Consider the following 11,209-nt stretch of genomic DNA (forward strand, 5'->3'; position numbering starts at 1 on the left):
CCACATGCACACCGGGGAATAACCCCTCCTGGCAGCCCTGTCCCCATACCGGGATGAGCGGAACCGCCCCATCCAGGCTCTGCCGGGCAGCCCAGCCCTGAGAGCCGACGCCTGGCCGGGAAATTCTCCATCTCCTCTCCGCGAGGCTCAGCGCTGCTGCTCTGCCCGGTAACAGCCTGGTCGGCGCAGGGATTTCTGCCATTGGGTGCGGGCCCCTGGGCCGGGCTCCCCTGGCCAATGCTGGGTGCTGCCCCCCCCCAGGGTGTGACATGTGCCTCCCCCCCAGCCCCCTAGTGCTGCCAGCCCCACGCCCAGCCCAGTGCCGGGGAGAGGAGATGGGTGCAGGACAGGGTGTCCCCATGGCCCAGCTGGCCCTGCTCACCCTGCTGGCCCTGCCGGGAACCGGGGCAGTGACAGGTACGGGTGGGGCGGGGGCTGGGACACCTGAGCGAGGGGGGGAGCTTTACTCCCAGAGCACCCGGCTCCCCCCCCAGGGAGGGGACAATGGGGGCTGATGGGCTACTGGGGTGAGCTGGATGGGGGTGGGGGCTGCAGGGGGGAGGGTCTCACCCCTGTGGCAGGGAGGGGGGAGGGGAGGCTGGCGCGGGGGCAGCAGAGGGATCGTGGGGAAGTGACTGTGGTTTGGGTACGACACAGCCCTGCCCTAGGGGTGCAGCCCCCCTCCCCCACAGGGACTCGGGGGCTGATCCCCCCAGGGGGGCGCCAGGCACGGGGGGGTGGGGGAACGTTCCCCAAAGAGCCGCGCCAGGGCCAGACCCTGCTGAGCAGTGAGTGCGTCTGTGCAGAGCAGGGAGCCCCTGTTCCCACTCCCTGGCCTGGCCCCATTGTCCCCGTCCCCCCAGGGCTCAGACCCACGGAGGGGGGCGCTCTGTGGGGCCGACTCTCCTCGGCTGGTGGTAGCGGGTTCCCTCCTCTGCAGTCGCTCGGTGAGATCCTGCCGGGCGAGCTGGGGTCAGCGAACGACTCCCTAGGATGTAGGTGCCCAACTCCCTTGGGCCCTGGGGGATCCCAGCCTCAGGCCGGAGCCAGACCCCTCCCCCTCCCGGAGTGTGTCTGACCCCCCAGCACAGCTTTAATGCCTCTGGCTGGAGAGTTCCCGGGTCTCCCAGTGACCAGCCCTGGGGGGTGAGTGTCGGGGGCCAGGGACTGAAATCGCCCCGAGAACCAGGTCCTGGCGACCCTGGGACACAGAATGAGACACTGATACAGGGAACCAGCCCCATGCACAGACGGGAGAATGAAATATCCTGCAGCTGCAGCTCCCAACTTCCCCCAGGAGCCCCTTTTGACAGGGATTGTGTCCCCCTTCACAAGCTACGTGGGTAGAGGCCTGGCCATCACTTGGATGGGAGACCTGTAGTGAACAAATGAGCCGGGGGCACAGTAGGGGGGGCTGTCCCCTCCCAGGCAGTGCTGACCCCAATGCCCCAGCGTGGTGCCAGGGCTCCCTGTGCTCCCTGCGGCTGCTTTTCCTTCACACCAGTGAGTCCTAGTGTGAATGTCACGGCCGGGGCGGGGGCTGTGGCCTTAGGAGAAGTGCTGAGATACCCTGTCCCAGGGGGCCGGTGCTGACGCCCGTCTCCCCGCAGCGGAGAACATGATCTCCCAGGTGCAGTTCTACCAGCGCATGGACCCAGCCCAGCGGGAGGGCGGGGAGTTCATGTTCGAGTTCGACCAGGACGAGATCTTCCACGTGGACCTGGAGAGGAAGGAGACCGTCTGGCGCCTGCCTGACTTCGGCAAGTTCGCCGGCTTCGAGGCGCAGGGCGCCCTGGGCAACATGGCCGTGCTGAAGGAGAACATGGAGATCATGATCCAGAACTCCAACCACACAAAGGCCCAGAATGGTATGGCACGGGGGGGCCTTTTCTGCCAGGCATCCTTTCCTGGGCTCCCTCCAGGCTGGGGGCCCAGGGCAGCTCCTTTGCCAAGGGCTGTTTGTGGCCCCTGCCCAGCGCCAGGCCCTGCCTCTGAGGGATTCTCTCCCCTGCCCCATGAGCTGTCAGTGCAGGGAGCTGGGACGGCCCCGGTGACACCCCCACAGTCCGGGGGAGAGACCCCTGAGCTGGAGCCTGAGCACCAGGGACTGGCTGGCTCAGGGGGGCAGGGAATGGGGCAGGGGCCTGTCCCCTCTGGGGGGCGCTGGCTTCGATCCGGCCCCAGGGCAGGGACTGGCTGGCTCGGGGCAGGCAATGGGACCCACTAACCCCTGTCTCCCCAGTGCCCCCTGAGGTGACCGTGTTCCCCGAAGGCCCCGTGGAGCTGGGGGAGCCCAACGTCCTGATCTGCTTCGTGGACAAGTTCTTCCCGCCGGCGCTCAGCGTGACGTGGCTGAAGAATGGGCAGGAGGTGACGGGGGGCGTCTACGAGACCGACTTCTACCCCCGCCCGGACTATGCCTTCCGCAAGTTCTCCTACCTGCCCTTCCTCCCCAGCCAGGGTGACTTCTACGACTGCCGGGTGGAGCACGGGGGGCTGTCCGAGCCCTTCACGAAGCACTGGGGTGAGGCTGGGGCACCCGGGGACCCGCTGGGCACAGGGCTGGGAGCCAGGACTCCTGGGTTCTCTTCTGGCTCGGGGAGGGGTGTGGGGGCTGGTGGGTTAGAGCAGGGGGCAGGGAGCCAGGACTCCTGGGTTCTGTCCTGGCTCTGGGAGGGGCAGGAACAGCCCCCCTCACTCCAGGCCCTGTCCCTCTCCCCCTCTCTCCAGAAGCCCAGGTGCCCACCCCCGTCCCCGAGACCACAGAGACCCTGGTGTGCGCCCTGGGCCTGGCCGTGGGCATCGTCGGCATCATCGCGGGCACCATCCTCATCATCAAGGGGATGAAGATGAACGCCGCCCGCAACCCGCGGGGCCCCTTGTGAGTAGCTGCTGCCCAGGGAGGCACCTGCAGCACCCGCCACCCCTGGGCCCACCCAGCACCCCCTGGGGAGATCCCCCCACCCACTGTGCCCCCCAGGCAGCCGCAGCCCCTGGGCCCACCCAGCACCCACTGGCAAGACCTCCCCCACCTGCTGTGCCCCCCCCCAGCTAGCCACAGCCCTTCCCCCACCCAGCACCCCCTGGGGAGACCCCCCCACCTGTTGTGTCCCCCCAGCCAGCACAGCCCCTCCTCCACCCAGCACCCCCTCGGGAGATACCTCCACCTGTTGTGACCCCCCAGCCACACCCAGAGCCCCTCCCCCACCCAGCACCCCCTCGGGAGACCCCCCACCCATTGTGCCCACCCAGCCAGCTACAGTCCCTGAGCCCAGACAGGACCACCTGTTTTAATGGGAGGCTCTATGGGGGTGCTGGGGAGTGGCCCCGATCCCTGCCAGCCTCACGTCAAGGCCCAGGGCTCCTGGTAACTGACCCTCGTTGCCTTTCAGGTAAACGCATGGAGGAGCTGGGGCCCCCGAACCTCCCAGGTGCCTTCGTGGGACCCACTCGCACACCCCCTCTGTGCTGCCCCCAGCGTCCCTGCTGTATCAGACCACTGGCCCCATAATTGTGCTGAGCCAACCCGTTAGAGACTCATCAGGGAGCCGGCCCCTTGGGCTCCCCTCTTCTCCGCACTCCTGTGCTGGGCTGGGGGCGGGGGGGGGCACCTATCCAGGGAGAGGGCTGCTGCCCCCTGGGGCTGGGAATGGGGGTCGCACGTCATCGGGGCAGCAGGGCCCACGGGGCTGATCCAAACCCCACTGCCGCCATGGGGAAGGTTTCTCATGACTCCGGTGGGCGCTGGATTGGGCCCCAAGCCCGGCCCCTATTGGCCAGAGGCTGCTGTCAGTCACCCCAGGTAAAGCCCCTCCAGCCATTACCCAGAAGGCTTTGGGCCAGATTCAGCCATCCAGGGCAGGGCTGCCCAGAGGATTCCAGGGACCTGGGGTCTTCGGCGGCGGGGGGCCCTTCCATTCCAGGACCTGCCGCCAAAGTGCCCCGAAGACCTACGGCGGGTCCCCCCGCTGCCGAATTACTGCCGAAGCGGGACCCACCGCTGAAGTGCAGCCGGGTCTTTGGGGCACTTCGGCGGCGGGACCCAGAACGGAAGGGCCCCCCGCTACCGAAGACTGAGCTGAACTTCAGCGCTGGGTCCCGCTTCGGCGGTAATTCGCCAGTGGGGGGGTCCTTCCGCCCCGGAGCAGAAGGACCCCCTGCCGGCGAAGACGGGGAGCGAAAGAAAGTCCTGGGCCCGGCCCCGCAAGAGTTTTCTGGGCCCCCCGGAGCGAGTGAAGGACCCCACTCCAGGGGCCCCGAAAAACTCTCGTGGGGGCCCCTGTGGGGCTCGGGGCCTGGGGCAAATTGCCCCTTTTGCCCTCCCCTCTGGGCAGCCCTGATCCTGGGTCAATAGGGTCCCTGTGGGGCGGGATCAGGTCCATGGCTGGTGGGGCAGCCCCAGCACCCGGCTAACGGCCCCATTGCGCCCGTGTGCGGCTCCCCCGGGGTCCAGCCCTGCTGAGCCCAGCGCCCAGTACGGGGTCTGTGTGGAACGGGCCCAGTCCCTGTACAGCCCCCGCCCTGTGCCCCGGGTGTGTGTCACAGCCCTATGCCCCCCCTCCCCTGATCTCCCGCTGCAGCTTTGCCAACAGCAATAAAGTGGGTTTGGGACGTTTCTGAGGTTTTGAGCGTGATTTAAAATCTGGTCAGTCTGGGCCGTGGCAGCCTGTGTTACCCCAGCCCAGCCCCCGTCTGTCCAAGGCACTGGATTATATCCGGAGTTAAGGGAGCTTGGTATGAGGGGTGAGGAAGGAGCCAGGACTCCTGGGTTCTCTCCCAGCTCTGGGAGGGGAATGGGGGCTGGTGGGTTAGAGCAAGGGAGCTGGGGGCCAGGACTCCTGGATTCTCTCCCCGGCTCTGGGAGGGGAGAGGAGGAGAGGGGGGGCTGGTGGGTTAGAGTGGGGGGAGGCTGGGAGCCAGGACTCCTGGGTTCTCTCCTAGCTCTGGGAGGGGAGTGGGGGCTAGTGGCTTAGACCAGGGGTGGGGTTTGGGAGTCATGGCTCCTGGGTTCTATTCCCATTGCTGATACTGACTTGGTGAATACCCTTGGGTAAATCACCTTCATGTGCCTCGGTTTCCACTTGTGTGAAATGTGGCCGGTCTCCTCCTGCAGCGGAGATGGGAGCTCTGGGGCAGAGGGATGGTCCATGGAGCACTTTGAGCTCGTCCCATGGCCGGGAGCCCAGGAGCAGGGCAGGGCTCATGGGCCAGGCTCCCCCGGGACTGAGCCCCGCAGGGCGAGCGGCTGCAGAGAGACACTGGCCTGGCTGGGGGCTGTGGTGACGTCCCCCAGGCTGGGGTCGCTGTGACGTGAAGGGCAGATTCCCCCCCCCCCCCGACCATGGCACCGAGCCCCAGCCCAGCTGCCTCGCACCCCTCCCCTGGCACATGCTGGGAGACCCCCCCCCCGGCTCCCACCAGCAGCGATTGGCTGCTCCAACCCGCCAATAACATCACTAACCGACCAAGCTCTCCCATTGGCCGCTGAAGCCTTAGACCAGCCTCCTGCACATTCCCATTGGCTGCCGCTGTCCAGCTGTCTCTGGGGGGAATGTTCCCAGTTCCCTTTAGGCAGCTCCAGACACAGGCCCTGGGCCCCTGCCGGCTGGGGAGGCCCTGGGGGCCTGGGCACGTGGCTGGGGGGGCTGTTTTCAGTGGGGCCGGTGGGGCCCGGCCCTGGGGCCAGAGCGAGTCAGTAGCTGGGTAAGCCGAGAGACGATGTAACCCCACACTGGGGTGCGTCTGCAGGGACACCGAGGCTGGGGGGCAGCTGATCATGATGGGACAGGTCAGTTACACATACGGCGCCAGCTGGGTTTGCTTGGTGGCTGGGCCCATCCACATGTGTTTTCACACAGCCAGGGGCAAGGTAAGTGGGGAACAAATATTTAATAATGGGCTCTTCAGCCTAGCAGAGGAAGATCTAACATGGTCCAATGGCTGGAAATTGAAGCTAGACCAGTTCAGGTTGGAAATCAGGCACAATTTTTACCAGTGAGGAGAAGAAACCGGTGGAACACGTTACCCAGGGCTGTGTCGGATTCTCCACCCCGGCAATGTTTGGATCATGAATGGCTGGTTTTCTCCAAGATCTGCTCTAGGGATTATTGTGGGGCAGGTCTCTGGCCTGTGCTACACAGGGGGTCAGAGGAGATTACAATGGTCCCTTCTGGCCTTGGGATCTACAAAAAATCTAGAAAGGCTGCACATCTAGGAACCAAAGCTGTAGGCCCCACAGGATGGACGGGTGGGGCTGTATCCTGGGAAGCAGTGACTCTGAACTGGACTTGGGGCAGGGGGTGTCATGCTAGAAGCCAATTGAACACAAGCTCCTAGGGCGATCTGTGGCTAAGTGTAGTGTAGGTGTACCTTGCCTACTGACTCGGGCTCATGGGGCTCATGCTGTGTGGCTGTTTCATTATAGTGTAGCCTTCTGGGCTTGGGCTGGAGCCAGGGATCTGGAATCCTCCCACCACGTGGGCTCCTAGACCCTGGACTCCAGCCCAAGCCTGGAAGTTTACACTGCAATGAAACAGCCCCGCAGCCTAGCCCCGCAAGCCCATCAGCTGGCACAGGCCAGCCGTGGGTGTCTACTTGCAGTGTAGACGTACCCTGAGAGGGTGACTGTGACCATGGGCTGTATGAACAGGGGAATATCGGGCAGGTGCAGGGAGATGGTATCACCTCTGTATACAGCCCTGGTGAGACCGTCACTGGCTGCCGTGTCCCGTTCTGGAGTCTGCCCTGCAGAAAGGCCATTGAAACGCTTGAAAGGTTCAGAGAGGAGCCACAAGGACGATTCAAGGTTCGGAGAAACCTGCCTTTGAGTGAGAGATGAAAGGAGCTCAGGCTATGCAGGTCATCCAGGAGATGGTTCCTGGAGAGATGTCTGAGAGCAGGGGGCTCTTTGATCTCACAGACAAAGCTGAGCAAGAGCCAGTGGCTGGCAGCTGAAGTGAGACAAATTCAGATGAGAAATAAGGGACACATGTTTCATTGGAACGGGCACTAACCATTGGAACGACCCAGGGACACGGTGGATTCGCCAGCACTTGGAGTCTGTACATCAGGCTGGGACGTTTCTTTCTAACAGACCCGCTCTAGCTCGATATGGGCTGGATGCCGGGATCCCTGGGGGCAATTCTCTGGCCTAGGCCATGCAGGAGCTCAGACTAGATGCTCCAAACAGTGCCTTCTGGCCTTGGCAGCTCTGGCTCCATGACTGGGATGTGGGTGAGGGCCCCAGGGACGTGGTACTGACCTTCAGGAGAGGCCAGCAGAGCGCTCCTGGCGATTACTGCCCCATAAAGCTCCCTCCTGGGCCCTGGCTGGGGTATGGGAACTAACAGCACCAGGGAGAGAGCCCTGGAAATACCAGGAGGGGGCAGGATCGGGAGCTGCAGGGCAGCACTGGGGGCAGGTGGCAGTGGGGAGAACTGCAGACTGAACATTGGTGGGGAGGGCAGGGCATGGTGCCAGCAGGGTCTGGGCTTCGGGCCCAGAGACAGAGGTTGGCAGAGTCTTGGGCTCAGGGCACTGCCCAGGGTGGGGATTGGTGAGGGGTGGGTCTGGAGAGGGTGTAGCAGGGTCTGGGCTCAGGAAGGTGTGACGAAGTGAGGGGGGGTGTCTTGTTTTCTGTGGTTTTCCAATGGTTTGTACACAGAGGGGTAGGACTCAGTGTCCCTGGGTATTACTGGTTTAATGAGGGGAGGGGAGAGGGAGTTTGTTGGGACACAGGACTGGAGAGGGAACTCGGGACCCCGGACGATGGCCTGGAGGATAGAGACCCCAGTGACTGGTGACCTGATGACCCAAGGACCCAGCGCAGGAGTCACAGCCGGTTCTGGCCAGTGGGAGGACAATGGGCTGCGAAGAGAGGACCCCGGTGACCTGACCAGCCGGCTCCAGCCAGAGGGGCCAGAGGACAGAAGAGGGGAATCATAGAATATCAGGGTTGGAAGGGACCTCAGGAGGTATCTAGTCCAACCCCCTGCTCAAAGCAGGACCAGCCCCAACTAAATCATCCCAGCCAGGACTTTGTCAAGCCGGGCCTTAAAAACCTCCAAGGATGGAGATTCCACTACCTCCCTCGGGAGTCCATTCCAGTGCTTCACCACCCTGCTAGTGAAAAAGTTTTTCCTAATATTCAACCTAGACCTGCCCCACTGCAACTTGAGACCATTTCTCCTTGTTCTGTCATCAGGTACCACTGAGAACTGTCTAGATCCATCCTCTTTGGAACCCCCTTTCAGGTAGTTGAAAGCAGCTATCAAATCCCCCCTCATTCTTCCCTTCTGCAGACTAAACAATCCCAGTTCCTTCAGCCTCTCCTCATAAGTCATGTGCTCCAGCCCCCTAATCATTTTTGTTGCCCTTCGCTGGACTCTTTCTAATTTGTCCACATCCTTCTTGTAGTGTGGGGCCCAAAACTGGACACAGTATCCAGACGAGGCCCCACCAATGTTGAATAGAGGGGAATGATCACATCCCTCGATCTGCTGGCAATGCCCCTACTTATACAGCCCAAAATGCCGTTAGCCTTCTTGGCAACAAGGGCACACTGCTGACTCATATCCAGCTTCTCGTCCACAGTAACCCCTAGGTCCTTGTCTGCAGAACTGCTTCCTAGCCATTCGGTCCCTGGTCTGTAGCCATGAATGGGATTCTTCCGTCCTAAGGGCAGGACTCTGCACTTGTCCTTGTTGAACCTCATCAAGTTTCTTTTGGCCCAATCCTCTAATTTGTCTAGGTCCCTCTGTATCCTATCCCTACCCTCCAGCGTATCAACCACTCCTCCCAGTTTAGTGTCATCTGCAAACTTGCTGAGGGTGCAGCCCACGCCATCCTCCAGATCATTGATGAAGATATTGAATAAAACGGCCCCAGCACCGACCCTTGGGGCACTCTGCTTGATACCGGCTGCCAGCTAGACGTGGAGACGTTGATCACTACCCGCTGAGCCCGACGATCTAGCCAGCTTTCTACCCACCTTATAGTCCATTCATCCAGCCCATACTTCTTTAACTTGCTGGCAAGAATACTGTGGGAGACCATATCAAAAGCTTTGCTAAAGTCAAGGAATAACACGTCCACTGCTTTCCCCTCATCCACAGAGCCGGTTATCTCCTCATAGAAGGCAATTAGGTTAGTCAGGCATGACTTGCCCTTGGTGAATCCATGCTAACTGTTCCTGATCACTTTCCTCTCCTCCAAGTGCTTCAGAACTGATTCCTTGAGGACCTGCTCCGTGATTTTTCCAGGGACTGAGGTGAGGCTGACTGGCCTGTAGTTCCCCGGATCCTCCTTCTTCCCCTTTTTAAAGATGGGCACTACATTGGCCTTTTTCCAGTCAGGGCCGGCTGTAGGTTTTTTGCCGCCCCAAGCAAAAAAATTTTTGGCTGCCCCCCCCCCACCCCCAGACATGAGCCCCCCCTGCCCACCAGTGCCCCCCCATTCACACCCCCTGCTGCCCCAGCACTGGGTTCCTCCCCAAATGTGGGATCCGCTACCAGCACACTGCAGCCGAGCCCTGGCCCAGCTGAGACTCTGTCCCCATGTGGGTGGAGCTGCTGGGCAGCACGGAGCGGGAGTACTTCCAGGTGGCGGCACGGCTACGGGGTGGCGCAAAGAACACGGCCCCCTCCCTGGGCTTCGCAGCACTGCTGGTGGCCAAGGTGGATCAGTTCGCGCTCACCGCCCTCACCCCCGACATGCTGGCGGCCAAAGACCTGGAGAGCCCCCTGGACCTGCTGCTCTTCAGCCTCACGGTGCCCTGGCCCAGCCCCGGCGGGAGGGAAGGCGAGGATCTCCGGCTGCGGGGCTACCTGCTCAGCACCGACGAACCCAGCCGGCCGCTCACCTCCTCACACACTCCAGGAGCCCCTCGCCACCATCGCAGCCCGGGCTCGGCTCCAGGGGACCCCGCTTCCCTCCCTCCCCGGCTCCTCACACACACTGGGCAGGGCTGCCCAGAGGATTCAGGGGGCCTGGGGCAAAGCAATTTTGGGGGCCCTTCCATAAAAAAAGTTGCAAAACTATAGTAACATGTATTTGGAAATGTAAAAAATAACTAGTGAAAATTAATTTGTAATAATTTGAAAATACACCAAATACATTATTTAAAAACATTAAATGCTTTACTGGTCTGTCTACATTTGCAATTACATAATGGGCTGTCACTGGGTGATGGTGATGGTTGGTGCCAATGGGCTGTCACTGCCTGGAGGTGGTGCTGCTGTTGCACAGGGCTGGGTGGGGAGCTGGGCTCTGGGGGGTGCCCGGCTCACAGGGGCTGGGCTCAGGATGTGGGGAGATGGGGGCGGAAGTTGTCTGGCTCAGAGGGGCTGGTCTCGGAGCTGGGGGTCAGGGCTGGGGGGGATGGGGTTGGGGGTGCCCAGCTCAGAGGGGCTGGGCTCAGAGCTGGGGGTCAGGGCTGGGGGAGAATGGGGTCAGGGGGGTGTCCGGCTCAGAGGGGCTGGGCTCAGAGCTGGGGGTCAGGGCTGTGGGGGGAATGGGGTCAGGGGGGTGCCCAGGTCCGAGGGGCTGGGCTTGGAGCTGGGGGTCAGGGCTGGGGGGGGGAGGATGGGTTTGGGGGGGTGCCCACCTCAGAGGGGCTGGGGTTGGAGCTGGGGGTCAGGGCTGGGGGGTAATGGGGTCGGGGGGTACCTGGCTCCGGCCTGGCCCCTTACCATGCGACTTACCCCCTCTACCCAACAGCGCTGCAGCAGCCTGGTGTCTCCAGCGGGGTCTGAGTTCCCGCCGCTCGGCTGCAGCTCGCAGCCCCGCCCCTTTACCAGCTGAGACACCAGGGGATGGGGGAAGACGGAGGTGGGGGGAGCCTCCGACATACCCTGCGGGGCCCGGAGCCTGGGGAAAATTGCCCCACTTGCCCCCCCCTGCATGGGCGGCCCTGACTCTGGGAGCCCTTCTCGCTGCCGCCGCAGCCCGGCTCGGCTGTGTGAGGAGCTACCAGAGCGTGTGAGGAGCCGGGGAAGGAGGGAGGAGGGGTCCTGCTGCCGCTGCCACTCCTGGCGGCGCCGTCTTTCCGAGTGGGCTGTGCAAGGCGCCGCGGGGCTGGGCAGTGGGTGCGGATCCTGGCTCGGGCGAGTGGCTGCGCCAGGGCTGGCTCCCGGCAATGAGGCCCCAAGCAAAAAAAATAAAAAATAAAAAGGGGGGGGGGGAGGGTGGAGTGCCGCCCCTTAGAAAGTGC

General features: G+C 62.7%; 1 protein-coding gene across 1 annotated transcript; it reads left to right on the top strand.

Annotated features, from left to right (window-relative positions):
* The first annotated feature begins 321 nt into the window (after positions 1-321).
* On the top strand, positions 322-2,885 carry LOC123346435 (HLA class II histocompatibility antigen, DR alpha chain-like). The gene is made up of 4 exons (XM_044983830.1): positions 322-417; positions 1,611-1,868; positions 2,243-2,524; positions 2,731-2,885. Exons 1-4 carry the CDS (start codon positions 336-338, stop codon positions 2,883-2,885), a joined length of 777 nt encoding a protein of 258 aa, XP_044839765.1. The 5' UTR covers positions 322-335.
* Positions 2,886-11,209: the final 8,324 nt, after the last annotated feature.

Source organism: Mauremys mutica, chromosome 12 (assembly GCF_020497125.1).
Source record: "Mauremys mutica isolate MM-2020 ecotype Southern chromosome 12, ASM2049712v1, whole genome shotgun sequence".
NCBI lineage: Eukaryota > Metazoa > Chordata > Testudines > Geoemydidae > Mauremys > Mauremys mutica.

Excerpts from the sequence above, each read along its gene's own strand:
- LOC123346435 (XM_044983830.1), top strand. The coding sequence starts at position 336 with ATGGGTGCAGGACAGGGTGTCCCCATGGCCCAGCTGGCCCTGCTCACC. Across the intron at positions 1,869-2,242 it reads CCACACAAAGGCCCAGAATG|TGCCCCCTGAGGTGACCGTG; the intron begins GTATGGCACGGG and ends CTGTCTCCCCAG. Across the intron at positions 2,525-2,730 it reads GCCCTTCACGAAGCACTGGG|AAGCCCAGGTGCCCACCCCC; the intron begins GTGAGGCTGGGG and ends CCCTCTCTCCAG.